The sequence below is a fragment of the Seriola lalandi genome, unplaced genomic scaffold, assembly GCF_002814215.2.
Source record: "Seriola lalandi dorsalis isolate HSWRI2012SDOR001 ecotype SW California unplaced genomic scaffold, Sedor1 jcf7180002054971, whole genome shotgun sequence".
Lineage (NCBI taxonomy): Eukaryota > Metazoa > Chordata > Actinopteri > Carangiformes > Carangidae > Seriola > Seriola lalandi.
In genome coordinates this window covers 196,114-216,277 of record NW_019525522.1, presented here as the reverse complement: position 1 = coordinate 216,277, position 20,164 = coordinate 196,114, and the positions used below count along the sequence as shown (strand labels likewise).

The 20,164-nt window shown below is 42.2% G+C and overlaps 1 protein-coding gene across 1 annotated transcript in view; it reads right to left on the bottom strand.

Annotated features, from left to right (window-relative positions):
* The window catches only part of aff2 (AF4/FMR2 family, member 2), a 155,527-nt gene that overhangs the window by 8,081 nt on the left and 127,282 nt on the right, over positions 1-20,164 (bottom strand). The window contains exons 15-24 of the mRNA XM_087170998.1: positions 18,196-19,263; positions 17,983-18,098; positions 14,332-14,590; positions 13,080-13,237; positions 11,386-11,449; positions 10,560-10,696; positions 7,288-7,359; positions 5,828-5,921; positions 2,638-2,690; positions 671-900 (exon numbers count right to left, since the gene is read on the bottom strand). Of these exons, the coding sequence (XP_087027124.1) occupies positions 671-900; positions 2,638-2,690; positions 5,828-5,921; positions 7,288-7,359; positions 10,560-10,696; positions 11,386-11,449; positions 13,080-13,237; positions 14,332-14,590; positions 17,983-18,098; positions 18,196-19,263 (2,251 nt within the window). The remainder of the gene's footprint in view (positions 1-670; positions 901-2,637; positions 2,691-5,827; positions 5,922-7,287; positions 7,360-10,559; positions 10,697-11,385; positions 11,450-13,079; positions 13,238-14,331; positions 14,591-17,982; positions 18,099-18,195; positions 19,264-20,164) is intronic.

Below are 20,164 nucleotides of genomic sequence, written 5' to 3'. Positions count from 1 at the left end.
TCCCGGTGTTTTATTTCAAGTGTTGAGCCATAAGAAGATGCGTTTGTGGTTTTAAGTATGAAAAACCATCTCAACCTAGTTTTACATCTTCAAATTTTTCTGTCTTGTAGCTGCTAACTCAGATGGCCGCTTAATGTTGTGTTGTTAATAAAGTTAAAATGAGAAGAAAAAATAGCTGAGTGTGGTGACTGTGTCCTGATGGCTCGTTTTAAGGCTCAGTTACTGAATACAGGCTGCGTACATTTCTCTGTGGACTGAGCGCTTCGATACTTTAAGAGTATTAATATCGAACCTAGAGCTGCTTCATAATCAACAAACACACGGTAAATTCATTTTACACTATATGGGACCTTTACAGAAAGGATCAAAAAGTGCTTTTACTGTGAAGAATACAATGAATTTCTATTCATCCTGATGGTGCAATAGAAGTCTGACATATACAACACAGTGAAATACACATATACACTCTAGAAGAAAAAACATCAGTTTAGTACAAGCAGCGACACACACTGGAAAATAACAGTACTAATTAGTGATAGTGATAAAATGATTTATCAATAAAAATGATTCCAAAATTTTCAGACTCATTGACTTCTATTTGACTATACTGATCAAAAGAGGGATGATTTTTACCCTGGCATTGATCCATGTCATGTGTCTGTAGTCTTACCTTGGCTATCAGTGGCCAGTCTGTCAGCCGTCTCCCAGTGTTCATAGCTCCGCAGGATGTTGTTGGTGATGTTAACGTGACTGGCGGCCATGTGGTGAATCCGTTGGGGAATAGCCACACTGCCCAATGAACCTGTGGCTCCTCCAGATCCTCCTCCTCCTGCTCCTCCTCCTCCTCCATTGCTGGCTGGGGAGGGGCTGAGTGAGAGGGGCGATGGAGTCCCATTGACCCTGGGACACAGAGAGAGGCAGTGAGGTCTAGACACATTACAGGAACTAAAGAGGCCTCCCCTCTGTGCGCTGGAGGGGCTTCTGAGTTACTCCATAACCTACAAAGAAGAAAGTCTGTCAGCCAGGTGCTTAGTTACACATTTTCCAAACAGAATTAAAGATGTGTCTGCTGAATACAGTCTTCATTTGAAAAAAGGCTGCCAGCTTAAGGACTCTTCTGCGGGTTTTTGATACTGCATGTAGCTTGGGTGGAATAATTGTCAAGCTGCTTTACAGCACAAAATAGGAAAAGCAATATTTTTATCAGCACATAGAGAACTGGAAATGGGTCAGGGTGAGCGACAAGAGGCTAATGGGAACAAAACATGTATCCTCTTCAGGAAAGTACTGTACAACATGGAAAGCAACAAAATACTTAAAACATATAGTACACTACAAACAATATTTTTGACAGGAAGCAACAAGTTTCATAAAAAATGTGGTATTAAAGCTGCATTAATCACTTTTCTGGCCACCAGGGGCCAGTGGAACAGGCTGTAAACACAACACTGACTAATTATCCTTATAAAGTTGTTAAACCCTTGTTATGGTGAATGTGTTAGTTGCCAATATATGCATCCAGCAGACACAGAGCAACATTATTATTCTTTTGGAGTCTTGTTTGTGGTGATCTGACTTTTTGTGTTGCCCGGCTAGTTGCTAACTTGGCCTGCAGTTTGGTGCTGGGGGGCAGGCAGTGTACAGTGTGTTTATCAGAGCAGGATCAGCTGTGACTGAAAACAACATCAATGAGATCAGAGAACAAGAACAGTAACTAGTGTTAAACAATGAGCGGAAATACATAATGTTAATAGAAAAATGTGTTGAATGGTGCAGCTTTAAATTTGTGGTAGAGCTCAAAACAGCAAAGGTACATGAGAGGTACATCCTTAAGTGGTCATGCCAATGTATCATAACTAAATTACCAATGATACAGTATGCTGCACATGAATAATGGTGGACAGTACTCTGAAAAAATAACAGTATTATATTTAGGTTTTGACTTTGCAGGAAACTATAGCAAATACAACAAAAGAGCCATTACTATTTATTGCCCTAGGGCAATAAAAAGTGTTGAATGTGAGAGGGTGTGTGGCGGCTCTGATATTCACTGTATAGTGTCATTAGTCATGCCGGTACAAACTGCCCCCCCTGCCTTGCACAGCTGGGTGTGTTGCTCTGGCAGTGATGTAACGTCTGTGATGTGGCCTTGACCGTCGCTGACCCAACGACTTGTGCCTTATTCAGTGCTGTACACACACCACACACACACTTATACACACACACACACACACACACACACACACACACACACACACACACACACACACACACACAGCCATGCAGATACACTCCCGTGCTCCAGTCCTGCTGTTGTGCAGCGTCAGAGCTGTCCAAACTCATTAGCTTCACATCCACAGCTCCTCCATGCCTCTCCTCCTCCATCTATCATCACTCCCTCCATCACTCCTTCTCACCCTGTTCTCAGCACCCCTCCAGTGTTCCTCCTCCTCACATCTACAACAAATCAATCCTTTTATTTGCTTCCTGAGGGGTTTGTTTGAGCAAGTGGCTGTCAGAGGCGGCATGGTATTTTGCAGCAGAGCTCCAGTGAATTATAAATTCTCAATTATCTGTGTGAATGAAGGGGGTTGATACTGTGTGTGTGTGTGTGTGTGTTTGTGTGTGTGTACTCACTTCCCGTTGGTCCTCCAAGGAGAAGGTGCTTGGTGGGAACTCTTGGCTGAATTCTGGGTCACAAAAAGACAAATTTATCAAAATAATTTCATGGCCTCCAGTGACATAATAACAGGAGATTGAAGAAAGAGAAATGAAAACATGCACCAAAAATCATAGTTTACATTTGAAATTTTCACAAAGTCTACCAACCGGCATCTCTAAAGCGCAGTAATTATCATGTTATATCTCATTTGTTTCATCCGAACAAAATAGTTGTGGTTTTACAGATTTTGTAGATTTTTTTTTAACCTTTAGACAGAATCAGGCAAACCGTTTCAGCGTGCTACCAGTTTTTATGCTAGGCTGTGCTAACGACCTGCTAGCTGTAGCTTCATATTTAAGGGATGACTGCGGGAGTGGTGTCAGACTTCTTTTCTAACTCTCATAACATGAGTAAGTGTATTTTACGAAATGTCCGTATTTATTTATCGGTTGAAAAGGTCAACACACATTAATGAACATTGCTGTAAATACGCCCTGGACAGATGTTACAAAGTCTGCTGTCATGGTTTTGAGTTGCTGTCATTTCAGACCCTGCCTCTTCCACCTGTAGTATCACCTGACCCGCTCCTCCTCCCCCACTCACCTGCTCACCTGTTCACCGTTCCCCAGTATATACAGTGCATCCGGAAAGTATTCACACCCCTTCACTTTCCCCACATTTTGTTATGTTACAGCTTAATTCCAAAATGTATTAATTTCCTTTTTTTTCTCATCAATCTACAAACAATACTCCATAATGACAAAGTGAAAAGAAAAAGGTTTTTTATTAAAAATAAAAAACTGAAATATCGCATGTACATAAGTATTCACACCCTTTACTCAGTACTTTGTTGAGGCACCTTTGGCAGCGTTTACAGCCTCAAGTCTTTTTGGGTATGAAGCTTGGCACATCTGTACTTGGGGTATTTCTCCCAGTCTTCTCTGCAGATCCTCTCAAGCTCTGTCAGGTTAGATGGGGAGCGTCACTACACAGCTATTTTCAGGTCTTTGCAGAGATGTTCAATCGGGTTCATGTCTGGGCTCTGGCCGGGCCACTCAAGGACAATCCCGAAGCCACTCCTTCGTTGTCTTGGCTGTGTGCTTAGGGTCGTTGTCCTGTTGGAAGGTAAACCTTCGCCCCAGTCTGAGGTCCTGAGCGCTCTGGAGCAGGTGTTCATCAAGGATCTCCCTGTACTTTGCTCCGTTCATCTTTCCCTCGATCCTGACTAGTCTCCCAGCTTCCTGGTTTCCTCCAGATGTGACGCTTGGCATTCAGACCAAAGAGTTCAATCTTGGTTTCATCAGACCAGAGAATCTTGTTTCTCACGGTCTGAGAGTCCTTTAGGTGCCTTCTGGCAAACTCCAAGCGGGCTGTCATGTCCCTTTTACTGAGTAGGGGCTTCCATCTGGCCACTCCCTACCATAAAGGCTTGATTGGTGGAGTGCTGCAGAGACGGTTGTCCTTCTGGAAGTTTCTCCCATCTCCACAGAGGAACGCTGGAGCTCTGTCAGAGTGACCATCGGGTTCTTGGTCACTGCTCAGTTTGGCTGGGCGGCGAGCTCTAGGAAGAGTCCTGGTGGTTCCAAACTTCTTCCATTTACGAATGATGGAGACTACTGTCCTCTTTGGGACCATCAATGCTGCAGAAATTTTTTTGTACCCTTCCCCAGATCTGTGCATTGATACAATCCTATCTCGGAGGTCTACAGACAATTCCTTTGACTTCATGGCTCGGTTTCTGCTCTGACATGCACTGTCAACAGTGGGACACGTGTGTGCCTTTCCAAATCATGTCCAATCAATTGAATTTACTACAGGTGGACTCCAATCAAGTTGTAGAAACATCTCAAGGATGATCAGTGGAAACAGGAAGCACCTAAGCTCACTATTGAGTGTCATAGCAAAGGGTGTGAACACTTATGTACATGCGATATTTCAGTTTTTTATTTTTAATAAATTTGCAAGGATTTCTAAAAAACCCTTTTCGCTTGTCATTATGGGGTATTGTGTGTAGATTGATGAGAAAAAAAAGGAATTTAATCCATTTTGGAATAAGGCTGTAGCTTAACAAAATGTGGGGGAAGTGAAGGGGTGTGAATACTTTCCGGATGCACTGGTTCCCTTTGCACTTGCTCTCTGCCAAATTTAGTCTTTGTGCGGTCTGCTTAAGCTTTCCTGCGCTTCTGTTCTTTGCCTGCCTGTTTTGATCCTGATAGTGTTTTTGACCTGTGTTTTTTTTTGGATATTTGCCTCAGTGTGACCCTTTGTACTTTCTTTGTCTGTTTGAATTTTTATATCCTTGTTTTTTTTTCTAAGTAAAGACTGTCTACTTTTATCTGCCTCCTGAGTCGTGATCTCTGGCTCTGAGAACCATCAGAGTCTACATTTCCATTCCTGAATAAACTATTTACCAAGACACAAGACATAAAAGCTCAATAACTATAAATACCTTCAATTGTTTTTTTTAAATCATGCAATAAGTAATATCAACATCTATATTTTTGTTCTATTCCACAAATACATTTATTTTGAATTGAAATGTGTCACAATGTGTGACAAACTACTATAGACAAAAGCCTCAGCTACATGGCTAAAACATGAATGCTAATGTGACGGATATAATGTTATTGATTGACTGGCATTTAAAATCCACTTTAATGTGTCGTGTGGATATGTATGTGACAGACTGTTTTTGTGCCCTTTTTCTTTTAAAATAAACTGTTCATTCCAGTTACTCCTTTTCTTTCTATCAACACATACTGTATGTACACAGGCTGCGCACACAGCTAAACCCCCAGTCAGTCGCTTCCCAGAAATCCAATCCCATCAATGCAAATGTGGCACTGTGATAATGACATCCTCAGTAATTAATTAAACTAAACATAATTAATCAAAACAAGCACATTAAACCCTAACAATCCACTGTGATGATTGATGGAGCTAATTAATACATTAATATCAAAGAGAAAGAATGGATTTTAATAACGTCATGCAAAATTAATGCACAGGCACCATGAAAATGAATATGAAATGTATTTGAGGGTTGTAATTGGCTTTGCGTGTTTTTCAACCACAGAGGGAGAACATGAGAGAGGAAGGAAATGAAGTCCATGTCCAAATGTGTGTGTGTGTGTGTGTGTGTGTGTGTATGTGCGCGCACGCTACCTTGAAGTATTCCATGAGCGACCGTGAGTACTTGACAGCGTGGTCTTTCTTCAGATGGAACATCCTCAGATACAGCAGAGACAGACAGCGGTTACTATGGAAACAAAACCATTAGAAGGCAGATGAATCCTCTGTACAAATTCCCTTTAAAGCTCCATTCTCAATATTATTTTCATGTCATCCACACAAAATGCACCTGGACTTCAAACACGCCCCCCAAGTCCTGGTGGATTAGGAGGAGCTTCAGAAATGTTTAATATCACTACATGAAAATATAAAAACACACATCTTTTCTAATTCATATAAAAAAAAAAAAAACACCCTAATATGTTTTTGGATCACTCTGATTAAGGAAAAAGTAAAGACACAGGTTTTGGGGTTTTATCGGTCTAAGGGAGCTTGATTCTACAATTAAATAATTCTACAGATGAAAAAATGATTTGTATTTTACAGGCTGTGTGTTCAGATGGAGCACTGCTCGTATTAACTGATTAGTTTTTATGTGGTATGAACAGGTGATTTAAGAGAATTTGTTGTATGAATGAAACCCTCAAGTGGTCCAGAACCTTTTGTAGAAGTCATGTACAGACTCCAGTCTCCACAGGGGAATAACACCTGTTTGACTTCAGAATCATAATGGCTTTATTTAATTGAATTTGGAATTTCTCATTCAGTTAGCTGCCTCACTGTCTGTATGTTGATCGCTGTCAGGTCGTCGCCTACCATCACTTGCTGTAAGCCTATAATAACCAAGACTATCCAAAAAGTCAGGGGCCGCTCTGCCACAGGAAGATTCTTTTTTTAGCATCCAACTTTATGTCAAACCAATCTCTTCATAAATATTTTCTAATTGTTTCCGGTCCTGTAATACAGCTACTGACACACCTAAATTAACAGTTTTATTTTCGTGATTTATGACAGCTCAACTTTCTCCTTTCACTCTTTGGTAACATTTTTGTGAATGAACAGGTATATATCATACATAGTGATTTGGTGGTGTACATGAACAGGTGGTATGTGATAACTGATACATTTGAACAGTTAAGAGAGTTTGGTGAATCCGGCTTGGAACTCTTGTATGAGTAAAAGTCACATGAATAACAAGAGAGATTTCAGATAAGAATACGAAAATGTTTTAGCAAGAGGCTGAAAATGTCTACATTTGAAAACTTTGAGGAATATATATATAAATATATATATATATATGGAGAGAGAGAGAGAGAGAGAGGGAGAGAGATATATAGAGGGATGACAGGAAATGAGAAAGGGGAGAGGTGGTATGACATGCAATAAAACTCCCTAGCCTACACCACCTACACCACCAGGACAATAACGGTTAATGTGAATAACCAAATATAAAAAAGTATAATAATAGTATAAATAAAAGAGTATAGAATAATGTTATACACACACACACACACACACACGCACACACACAAAGACAGAATCATATCACATACCACAGTACAGCTAGTTTCTTCTCAGCGACAGTAGCTGAATGGCTGGTGAAGTTCTTCAACCTCATGGCATACCTGGGAGAGACGCTCATTACTCATCTGCTGACATTTCCAGTGATTTATGAGTCAGACGTAAACACACTTTACTTCTCTCATGCTCGTGAATACATCTATATACTCAAGGTTCATTTTAATAAGGAAATCAAGGTTAAGATCAGTGACGGAGCTGCTGCTCTTTCTGAACATAAAGAATATAAGAGTGATGGGGCAGTTAGTAATTAATTCCTTCAGCTTGTTGACAGCCAGCATCAACCCTGCTGAAGTGCCCCCAGGCAAGGCAAGCAAGTTGGCTTTATGTGACTCTGTGGAGGGATACAGTTCTGCTTTGGTTATTTATTAGATGCTTCAAAAAAATGCTGTGGGGACATGTTTGGCTGATCTGAATCAACGATCAATCTAACTGCCTCTCAGAAACTCTTTCTTTCCTATTCCCTCATCACAGCAAAAAATAAAATCCTTGTACACTGGAAGAAAATGACCCACCCAACCACTAGGACGTAGTTGGACGACTTAATTAGCACCACACATTTTGAGAGTTGCTTTGAGAAACAGACTGTCTCAGTTAGACAGAATTTGGCAGCCTCTCGTTAAGTATCTCGCAACTTGAAATCACAAGTGACAATCGACATCCTACACCGAAGTCATTTTTCACTGTATCATGTAAAGGCAAGAGCGGCTGAGTGAGTGAACATGTACAGGGCATCTGAGTCTGTCAGAGTGATTGACGAGGGAGGATTATCTAGACTCCTTGCCGCCTTCTCTTTTTCTTCCCTCCTTTCTCCTTCTTCATTTTCTCTTTTACACTTTTCTCTTTTGCCCAGTTTCTGTTGTTTAATCTTCTGTTTTCTTTCATGTTTTTGCACTGACTGAATGTCAAGCGGATACCTGTAAAATACATCATCTCATTTTATTGATGCCAAATCGAGCAGCAACTGATTCATTGCCATTTATTTAAGAAGAAAATTGCTCAATAAAGATGTTTGAAATAAAAGAAAAAAGCTGTGGGGTCAGCTGCAGCCAGCTGCAGGGTCAGTGACCTCAGTGACCTCAGTGACCTGTTAAACCCTCTCTGATTGCTAATAAGTCCAGATGAAATTCAGCAGTGACAGGTGGATCACAGGAGAGGAGTTAAACCTTTATCCTTTACTGCTGTCTGTAGGAAAACACTTGTCTTTTCCCTACACAGATGTCAGAGGTCAGAGTCACAGATCAGCAGCCCTGCAGGTGGTAACGATTCAGTGTCTTGCTCAAGGACACTTCAGCAGGATGGATGAGTGCAGACAGGCAGAGCTTGAACCACAGTCCTTCAGTTAAAAGACTCTCCCGCTACACCACCCTGCTGTCAACCTGTCTGCCTTCAGAGGTGGCGGTCATTTGTTATTCTCAGCTTCCTGTCTTTAAGTTGCACTTTGCGACTTCACACACTGGCAGCCCTGAAAGCAGCGGACATCCTGTTCACACACTAGTTACATTGCTCTCATTAGAAAGCCCTGCATGTCTGCGAGGCTTTAGACAATAAAGGCAAAAAAAAAAATGTCGGAGAGTCCAGTGGTTTTCTGAACATATCTCTGGCTTAATGCTAATTAGGGGTTAGTTTTTATTCAAACACTCAAGTTTTGATTTGTCATCTACTGCGGGCAGAGGTGGCCATATGCAACAGCAGAGCATTATTCAAGCTATTAGACTAAATCTACAACAGGTCAGTAAGGTCGGGCTGATAACAGATAATAACAGATAACAGTAACATTTACATCTGAAACACATTTCTTCAAACAATATAATTTGGTTGCAATTATAGGGAGTAGAGACCCATTTATCTGGGTTTTAAGGACAGAATATACCAGTGTAGTTTATGCAGAATAAATACAGCATGTACGCTACTATAGTAAACGCAGTATATAACAGTTACATAGTTGAGTAGCGTGTATACCAGTGTTAAAGTACTGGAATCCAGGACTCAGACACGGGTCCGACTCAAGTCCTGATTTTCAGGACTGGTGACTCGACTTGGACTTGAACACTGCTGACTCGAACTCGAGCATCGACTGTATTTGGATTTGGAGACTTTTTGTCAGTTTCAGTGCGAGTGTGTGCATTTTTTTTGGCTGTAGAGTTCTGCAGGGGAGACATATTTTTGTAGGCCAACACAGATGCTAGTGTCACCCTGGTTCTGTCGACATAAAGTCAATGGGATTTTTACATGACTTTTTGGATTATTGCAGAAAATAAGATCTGTGACAAACAAACATCTATGATACCTACATGCTTTGTTCAGCAAGATAATCTTCACAAATGAACCACGTTTATGATTTTTGAAGCCTAAATACAGTCGCCAGAGGTAAAAAGGTGATATTATGAACAAACCACACACACTTCACTTTCACTAACACTAAACTTCAACTTGTAGTTTGATTGAGCTCTTACCTCTTCTACAGAAGCATTTCCTCTTACAGAGTTAGTTATAGTTTGCAAAAGCACAAGTACAAACAACGAGGCTGTAAAGGTTGGACTGGTGAGTAATTCGCTTCTCGTGCTCGGCGTGATGATGTTTAACATCCCTGACGACCTCTGTAGTCTCATTTAGCCACTTGTTAGCACCCAGCCTTTTTAACAGATGTAAAAACTGGGATATTTACTCAGGTATTTTCTGAGCTTGTGTTAACCACAGACCTTATTCCAGTCATCTGACCAAAAAGATGTTCAAAAAACCCATAGACTTTGGGAGGAGGGAAGCAGAAGTGTTAAAAGGAAACACATTTCCAGGTTTTAGGACTCATTCCTGCAGCACTTTACTGTGTCCCACAGTAAATAAACTCCCTCTGAAACGGTGACAGCTGGTTAATTTGTGTTGAACAGCACAACTCCCACTCATGTAATGAAAACTTGACAAAGACTTGGAGTCAGACTTGAGCACTTGTTGACTTGAGACTCGACTCTGACTCGAAGTTTAGTGACTTAACAATGGTTAGCGCTACAGAGGATTAGTTTTCAGTTTCAGTTTAAACCTCCTTAAATATTCATTTAACCTCACTCTCCACTTTTGTTGAATTTAATGCTTATTTTAATACAGAAAGACACATTTGCCAGTTTCCTGATTTTTTTGCCTGTTAAACTATGCACTGACTAAGAGGAGGTTACTTTGAAAAAGAAACTGGGGCTCATAAAGAGTTTACTTACTTCCTCCCATTCATTTCACTTGATAATGTCCAGCATACCTGATTAGCTCCACAGTCTCGGAGTACATGGTGTACGGTGACTTGGCCTCTAGTGGATCTCGCTCCATAGCATTTCCACACTCTATGAAGGAGAGCGCACCGTCTGCGTAGTTCACCGCTTTACCAAATTTGTCCATCTACAAATAGTGAAGGTGAAAGAAGAAAGAAAGAAAGACAGACACAGAGTGACAGAGACAAAGATGAAATTCAGAGGAATGTAACAGAGGATAGAGAGGGAGAGAGAGAGAGAGAGAGAGAGAGAGAAAGAGAGAGAGGGAGAGGATGTGAATAAGACAGAGATGGAATGAGGAATATCTTAAGAGCATCGTGGCAGACGCACAGTCTTCTCTTTGAATAATCCCCCGCTAAAATGCAAATCCCCAGATAAATCTGAGGAAACAATGCGTAAACATAAGATAAATAACAAGTTAAATAAATCTCATTTCATTGTTCGGGGGGGGGGAATCAGATAATTCCTTTGATATTGTATAATCTCGCAGACATCATCAGTCCTTGAATGCAATGTTCCCTCAGAGACAAATTGTGCAATAAATAACCCAAATTATACAGTACAGTCCCTGATATGAAATAGATTTTCATTCTACAGAGACTGACTGTGCACACATGAGCAATGACACACACGTCTGAACAGGCACACACATAATTACAGTCTAGACTGTAGAAGTTAACATTGTGTGTTTATAATCATTTTCTTGCTATATCTGTGTATCTAACCATCTGTCTTCTCTTAGCCTCTTGTAGGGGCTCGAGCACGGAGGTATAAATGTGTGTGTGTGTCTTACTTAGTGATTATAGAAAGACTTACCAAAGCATCAGCTTTGTGCTTGAGTCTCTTGGCTTCCTGCATGTAGTAGTCTGCACTGTGGACTCTGGAAACAGCACAGTGAAAAAACAAAACAAAAAAGCAAAAAGAACATAATGTTGCATGTTTGCACCAACACGTCATTTAACAAAACCCCTGCATGTTATTGGTTTACATAATCACATGCCTACAAGTTGCTTGGAGTGTGTTATATACATTAGCCTATTTAGGTATACACACCTCAGGCTTAATGTAACCTTAGCACAGCAACAAAACATGTTGTTTCATGAATAATGCAGACACCCTTTGGGACAAATAAGTAACAAGATGCATCATCTTTTCAGGATTCAACACAACCAGACCAGCGGTGAGGTGGTTACAGCTATTTCCACCTGCTACAATACACTAATAGGCCACTGTTAGCTATTAAAACACTGTGTGAAGAGGTATCATCCCTAAAATTAGATGAATTATATCAAAGACAAGCAGAGAAAGAGACACAGAGGTCTTCAAGTGGTTCCTACTATCTGAGACCCCCGAGTTGTGTATGGGTCTAAATTATTTTCAGGGTGATCAGGTCGGATCAGGTCTCAGCTCCGTGCGTCAGCGCATCTAACACCTTAGTGGATCTGAACAGACTCTATCACCTCTTATCATATGATGTGTCATTATCATAGCAGGAAAAAAATTTGGTTTTGAGATAGAGAGTGTTATATTACATTATTTTCAGAAGCTTTGTGCAAAGCAACTACAAAGAAAAAGAGGTAGAATCCTTCTTAAAAAATACAACTAAAAGCATGTTCAGAGTCTTTTACTGCGCTGTGGGCCAGCACCAGAGCCTCCATCTGGCTCGCGCAGGGAGCCGATGCAGTAAATGGAGAACAGGAGTAGTGTGGAAGAAGCTGGGGACGCTGAACACCAGACGTGCAGCAGCATTTTGGATCAGCTGCAGAGGTCTGGTGGCAGACAAGAGTGCCTTGTAAAGTTCAGGGGGAAATGACATGTATTGTTATTCCTTCTGACTGCGGCCGCTGGCTAATTGGTGGATCATCATGCAGCTGCCAGTGTTGCTGTTCTCTCTCTATTAGGGTCGGTCGGGGTCGACTGGATTTTGGATTGGGTCATGGTGGAGATAATTAGCAGCCACTCTCTCGTTCCAGTGGTATTGCCAGTACTAGAGCTGTTGAGCCTTTCACTCACTTCCCTCGTGTGCCAGAAACTCTGAAGTGTTCTCACTGGAAGAGCAACGTTTTGTGCCATAAAACAAACTCCCTTTGTGCCGTAAAGCAACACATGTGTCGAATTCAGCCTGTTGGGCCTCAATGTAAAATACAATGCAGGAAACGAGTTTACGGTAATTACATTAATGTTGAGTAAAGAAAACTCTGGCAAATATTTAGATGAAAAAAACAAAACAGCGGAGTAAACACCCTTCCGCGTGAAGAGGAAACACCTGCCGTCGCGTGACAAAGGGAATGTGGGAATCATAAAAGAAGTGAGGTAATTACATTGAGACTGGAGGGTCTTCTGAACAACAGTGATGAAAAGGAAAAAAAAACATGTCTATAAATAATGTTGCTGAACAGACGTCATGGGGAGATCGAGCATCAGGAACCCGTCGCAGTGAACTAAAGTGGCATCAACAGTATTAATGTGGTGATGACGTCTTTACAATGGCGTGTCGGGTTCATACATACGTGTCACTGAACGACAGCCTTGGCCTGCGAGGTTCTGCAGGTTCCATCAGTGGTTCCGACCACACCTCGGAGTCTGACTGTCCGTTGGCATGGTAGCCATCTCCACAGGGCTTCTCGCCGTGGGGCTCCATTTCCTGTTGTAGGGATGGCATTGAAATCTGTGGTTACAAGAGTATCAATGAGTGTTACAGTGTGCAGCTTTCAACAAGCAGCTACTTCGACGTCATTGTTGGCCTCGCACTCACAGTGATGCGTCCTCTCTGCTGCTGAGTTACAGGAGTCAGTGTTCTGACGTGCTGAAACTGGCTTTAAAAATCCATCTGGCACACGTGTTTTGTCCTTTAGGCCTAAAGTCACATGCGCCATATGTACGTTCTTCTTTCACTTTGTAAATCTGTGCATGACAATATGTGCAGTTTACTTTCCTGTGGAGGGAGAAAAACTTCCGAGATTTTAAAGGTAAATAATTTACCATTAATTTATACATAGCAATGTTGATTTCATCAATACTTGCTTCTACATTTAGTAATTGACTAGGTTCAATTCAATTCAATTTCATTCAGTTCAGAACACTTTATCAGGGGTAACCCTGAGGGGCAGTTTGCAGAGGCACGCAGAGTTGCACAGGACATTGAGATAAAAAGAACACGAGCTAATACCAATAATAACATAATATGTAAATGCAAAAATGAGCTGTAGGTGTTAGTGCAGTGAAAGTATAATGCTGTATAAGCTACACACATTATGATAATAAAGATAATGATGATGAGAATCACTGCAATAAAAATTATAACGCAGTAACACAGTATGTAAAGATGGATGGCTCTGTCATATATAGTTGAACGGTTTATTGGAAGCTCTGCTTTATGTATCTGTCCTGCTGCGTTTGATGCATCACCTCCTCCTGTACACAAAGCACTCTCAGATATTTTAGAGACTCTGGCTCCTGAAACTCAGACAAATTGCAGGTAAGGAAGCATGACTCACACTGGTGGAGATGCGTGTCAGGCTGTAGATTCATACGTTTTAAGAACAGTACATCATTAACTCCACAGTTATTTCTGGAACACCGTCAGGCGAGCGACTCAAGAAGATAACACCGAGAGCTGACGATCACTCAAAGTTAGTTTATTCACCAGAGCAAACCATCTACCTGGGAGACATGACAGTGGACCAGCAGGCCTCTCGTGCCAACACTTGTTTATTGTTTAGATCAGAACAAGTGAGCTCACAAAATGCAAAAGACACTCACGCTCACGTTTCTCGCATGTGACGACACCTTGCCTTCACCTCTCCTGTGTCTGTGAGAGGAGGAGGAGGAGGAGGAGGAGGAGGAAGAGGCGGTGGATGTAGTGGAGCAGGCCAGAATCCCTGAGGCGCCGGCCTCCTGGCTGAGAGAGGAACTGCCGTCGCAGGTTCGTTTGCGTGGGGGGTCGTCAGAGAGCGGGGACAGGAGGGGAGGAAGCAGCTTCTCGTTGCGCCGTCGAGACTGCTTCCTGTTCAGAGAGCTGCTGAACACACACACAGAGACACAAACATGATTTCTTCATTCACTATAATGGTACTGAACATGAACTTTTTACTATATGTTTAGCACCTTTACTCTTATTATCTATGTGACTTGTGCACATTTCTTAAATATGATTTGCTCTCTTGTTTCAGCTGAGACCGATCATTGCATTGACAGCACTGCAGTTCCCATCAGTGGTTGTTTTTCAGGTCATATGTACATTAGTTAATCCACAAGAAACGTTATTTATTTGACATTTTCCCTTTTAAAATCTGTCATGTGCTCTTAAGAGTATGACATAGGACCATAAATAATCCTGACAACACAGAGAAATAATCGAAATAATCATAACAAGTGATAAGTAACAAATTATCAATCATGACTGATAAAACATTGTCAGAGGACTGCAGCAACTCCCAAAGCCATTATATTCATTTTATTACTTATTCCCCCACAGTGCTACCTCGTCCCTCTCAGCTGAAAGCAATACATGTGCTTTAGAGATTCTGGTGTAATCAGATTGTAAATGTTTTCACTCTCTAACAATCACTGCACTAACCTCAAACATCGTGTGTGTGTTTGTTAATGTGATTCCTGTGAAGAGCACTTTGTGGGGGTCAGAGGTTCTGGAAGAATTCCAGTCCTCCTGAAATTATTTTCCCATTGCTTCCCAGACCAAGTGTCCGGCTGTGTGTCTGTTGGCTTCCATTTTTCAAACTCGCCTCAACCACCATCCAAACAAGCTGCCCCCCACACAGATCCTCCAAACTGCCCTGGCTCCTTACCCTCCATCCAACTCCAACTCCACCTAGCCCCCCCCCTTCCCGTGAGCTGCTGCTGGGACTTTTTCTTGAATTTCCTTCTTGAGACTAAAAATCCTTAAAATCTATTATTATTATTCCTTCTTTCTGTTCATTTTTTTCATCTATGGCTCCTTTTGTACCTCCAAACATCTGATGGGGGGGGGGGGAAACAAAAATAAGTACATTCTAACAACACAAACACTCAGCATGCAAGAGCCTACCTCTATAAGCTGCGCTAACATTGTCTAACTATGTTGTTGCCATTTCATTTGCAGTTGCTGAATGATATTTTCTTTCTAAAACTGTTGTAATTCTGTCTTCCCTGCTCGAGCATCGGCGATTATTCCCTCAGCTGCCTTATTGTGGCTCTTGTGACTCATATTGTTTGCAACACAACAGATAATATTTTTATGTGTTTCCTCTGCCTGGAAACTCTGGGGGTTTGATGCAGTGAGAAAAGTTGCTGAGCTCGCAGAACACCGCCCCGGGCCCCGACATTAGTGATAATATACAAAACCAGGGAGACAAAGACTAATTAGTTGTGTGAGTGTGTGTGTTTGTGTGCGTGTGCGAATATGCGAGTGTGTGCGTGGGCTCTCTTGTCTGTGTACAGCATAATTGATGTGTGCTGGTGTGTGTTTGTGTGTATGACTATACTCATTTGCATGCGTTTGTGTGTGTCTATCCTTAAGTGGATGCCAGTGTGTGTGTGTGTGTGTGTGTGTGTGTGCGTGCGTGTGTGTGTGTGTGTGTGTGTGTGTGCATGTGCGTGTGTGCAAGAAAGTATGAGAGCTCTCATAGTTCTTTTAAAGGGATAATAAGTTAAGAAATTTACATCCCCATAGCACAAAATGACCACAGTGCATCTGCCAAATATAACTCTGTCATACATTTGCAATGACTCAACCGTTACTGGGCCAAGTGAGAAAATTTCAGGCTTTTAAAGTCCAAATTAAATTATTTTTTGTCTGCTACAGCTCATATCTGCTCAGTAAATCACATGTCCTGTATTCTCCTCTGAGAAAACCAAAAAGGAGAATTTTTTTATTTTATGTTTTATTTACTGGGCGGCATGGTGGAGTAGTGGTTAGCACTGTCGCCTCACAGCAAGACGGTTCTGGGTTTGAACCCGTCGACCGTCTGGGGCCTTTCTGTGTGGAGTTTGCATGTACTCCTGGTGCATGGGCTTCCTCACACAGTCCGAAGACATGCAGGTTAGGTGCTGACTCCGAATCTCCTGTAGGTGTGAACGGGAGCGTGGCTGGTTGTTTGTCAGAAAACAGCTGGTTCTCCGCTTCCATGGAAAAAGTCTTCATATGGCGTTTAGCACAAACAGCTCCTTTAAGATTGTTTCATTGAGATTTCAAGCCACCACATTTCTCCATTTTCAAAAGCTCAACAAAAGAGGGCATCACAAGGGTAAAACAAAACTTCCCTCATCATTGTGCTTCAATCATTAAAATAAATCTTTTCTTATTGAGTGTTGTCAAAATAATAACTTGGATTTTTATAGCACCCAAGGCCGCTTTACAGGGAAAGAAACACAAAATGGAAAAAAACACAAAATCTGACCTAACTGATTGAAACAGGATAACAATAACTGTCAAAAGGCGCAGGTTAGAAATTACTAAATGAATCTGAGCTGGATGATCTCATCGTCCAGTTTACAGCTTCCATAAAAAACCCTCCTGGGTGATAAACAGACACTGTGGTGGCACTCTGGCAGACTGAGACGTCTGCCACACAATGTCACGGGTTCAGCTCCGGGTCAACCCCCCCCCCCCCCCCCCCCCCCCCCACACACACACACACACACTCCCTTCCACCTTCCTCCCTGCTGTTTTCTCTATCATAACACAAAGATGCTGTAAAAATATTTCCTCTGTGGCTGTCAAGTTGAGGCTTATTTATAGCAACAGCCAGCTTAGTCTGTTTTTAATAATTCACACGGAAAGCTGAAATTCACAGTTTGTCATCCCTGTGTCACAGTGTGAATTGAACTCCCCTTTCTAATGACTTCATCACCACATTAAAAATTTTAAACCTCGCTAAAAATACTCTGTCTCCAGTAAACTCGTCTGATTGATCTACTAGTGTTTGTTACACGAGGTTGTGATATTCATTGAGTGAATTGAGGGGAAGAACAGGGAAGGTGACTGATGATCCATTGTTAAGATACTCTGATAAACCCACTGAGTAACTGATGTGATAGAGATGTTCCTTTTGTGCACAATGAAGCCATGAATCCGACTTTTAACCATGAACAGTGAGGATGTTCATGCATTTATTCAGCTTTAGACAAGATATCCTAATGAGCCACTGTGTATCCCTACATATTGATGCTGCACTGCATTCTGGCATATTGAGGCTGCTGCTTGTGGATTGGTATTGATACAGTATCTGCCTCCTCTCAATGACTGTAATCCTCTGTGAGTCTGTCTTGTTCATTCTGAGCGACTGTTGCCAGAACCTCACGATTTCCCCGACGCTTCACTGCAGTATTGTGTACTACTCCTCCTCCTCCTCCTCCTCCTCCTCCTCCTCCTCCTGCTGCTTAGTCCTTTGGGGGGGCTACACTCTTAATACTTACTCTGTGGAGCTGTTCTTGTGGTTGTGTATTGGAGAGATGCAGGGTGGGAGGAGCTGACAGTCCTTGTCCAATCGCAGCTTCTTATTGCCGTTGACTGATGACTCAGTGTGGTCCGACTGGGGATATGGGAAGACAGAGAACACAGGAGTTGGAGACGGACAGAGTGAAAGAGAGCAGGATATACAAAGAACAGATGGGTTAGAGACAACACACCTTGTGTTTCCTCTTGTTCTTGCTGGTGTGTTTCTCTGTTGGGACCATCATGTTCGCAGCTGCTTGTTTCCTGTGTTTCCCTCCATTCTCTCCTCTGTCCGTCCTCCCAGCCAGTCTGGGATTACTCTGCTCTTGCACTGGGGGGTTGTCCAGGACCCCCAGACCTAAGCATACCTTCTCTCTGTCCCTCGCCGTCGTCCTTTCCCTCTCCCCGAGCCCGAATCTGTCTCTGTCCTCTCTATCCGACTGCCTCTCTCTCTCCGTTAATCTGTCTCTGTCACCTTGCCTCTCTCTGTCCTGCACTAATCGCTCATTTTCTTCCTCCTGTCTCTCCCCTTTAGTTAACTTCTGTCTTTCTCTCAGCCCAGGCCACTCCCTGTCTTCCTGCTTCTGTCGGTCTCTCTCCGCCACACCTGTCCTCTCGCCCGGTCTCTCTGTGTCTCTCCCTTCACTGCCGTCCCTCTCTGCGAGTCCCACCCTGGATCTTTCCCCCAAACCCTGGCCGGGCACCCTGCTGAGCAAACTCAGGTCGATCTTCACCCACAGACTCTGGATCTCCGGGTACTCCCTGAGGGGGGAGAGAGGCACCTCGTGTCCCATGTTGGAAGGTGGGGACATGGACTCCAGGTCCTTGCACTGCCCTCCTAACCCTCCAGGATCAGGAACAGAAGTACCGAATGAACCACTTATGTTGCTAATGCTTAGGGAGTTACAGCTATTACTGCTGCCATTATTACTGCTGCTGATGCTACTATTACTACTGCTGCTACCATTAGTGGTCACATTGCTACCATCTTTGACTCGCAGTCCTTTCCCTCCAAATGCTCCCAGACTGCCCATACTGCCGGCAGAGCCGAGGCACGGGAGGAGAGGCGTGTGTATGTGCGTGTTGGACAGAGTCTGTGTGTTAATCGCAGAGCGTGTCGTCTGCGGCAGAGCGGGGATTTTGATGGCTTCCTCTGTATCCGACTGGCATTCTGAGGAGGAGGAGGAGGAATCTGTTTCGATGAATTCTCTGGACTTGGGTGTGATTCTGGTGCTCGGGCCTCTGTGTTTCCTCTTTTCCTGCTGCGTAGACAAAAACCAGGAAAGAAATAAATAAAACTGCTCATAACTATCCATATGCACCAGCCCATAAGGATCACCATGGAAGTGTTGGAAAGGTTCATATAAAACACACAGAGCTCGGGTTCTCTCCACATGTTCACTTTGCCATCTATGATGTATTTTTAAGCCCCTGCGGTTCACATAAAGTATGATTAATAAGTTAAGTATATACTACAGTATATGTTAACATATGTGATGATATCATGCAAATTAGGTAAAACAAGTTGCCAGCTTTTTTCGACTAACCTGTGAAGTAAAATGAAACACGTTTGTGTGTCAGTCTCACAGTTCAGAACAGACAGTCTCATGTTTGTCACATGCAACTGAAAATTATGTTTTTTCTTATTTTGGATTCTTCCTTAGACGTAGCTGCACAGCTACAACAAAACTCATGTGCAAAACAGTACACTTTAGGTGAAAAGATGTAATTATAAAAAAATACATATAAAAATATTAATAGTATTTTTTAAATGTTTAAAAAAGATCTTTAAAAACATTAGAAATTTTTAAAAACTCCTTTCATTGTTGGTTTTTGTTTTTTTCTCTCGTATTAAGGCCTCTCACTGTGATCAGCCAATGAGAGGAACCTTTATGTTGTCGCTGGCCGGACCACATTGATACTGGTTTGCTATCTCAGTCTGATTGCGCGCTTACCAATTACATCCATGGCAAAAACTGGAGAATCTAAATGAAGAGCAACAGGAAGAATGAAAAGAAACGAGAGTGAAGAGACAGATGGCGAATCGACAAGTGATTGATTGAGCTTCCTGCATGTTTCCCCTGCTTTCAGCTCAGTCCTGAATGTTTGAATATTACCGTTCAAATAAAAAGTGCTCTGAGAAGACATTATTTGACCTCCGGG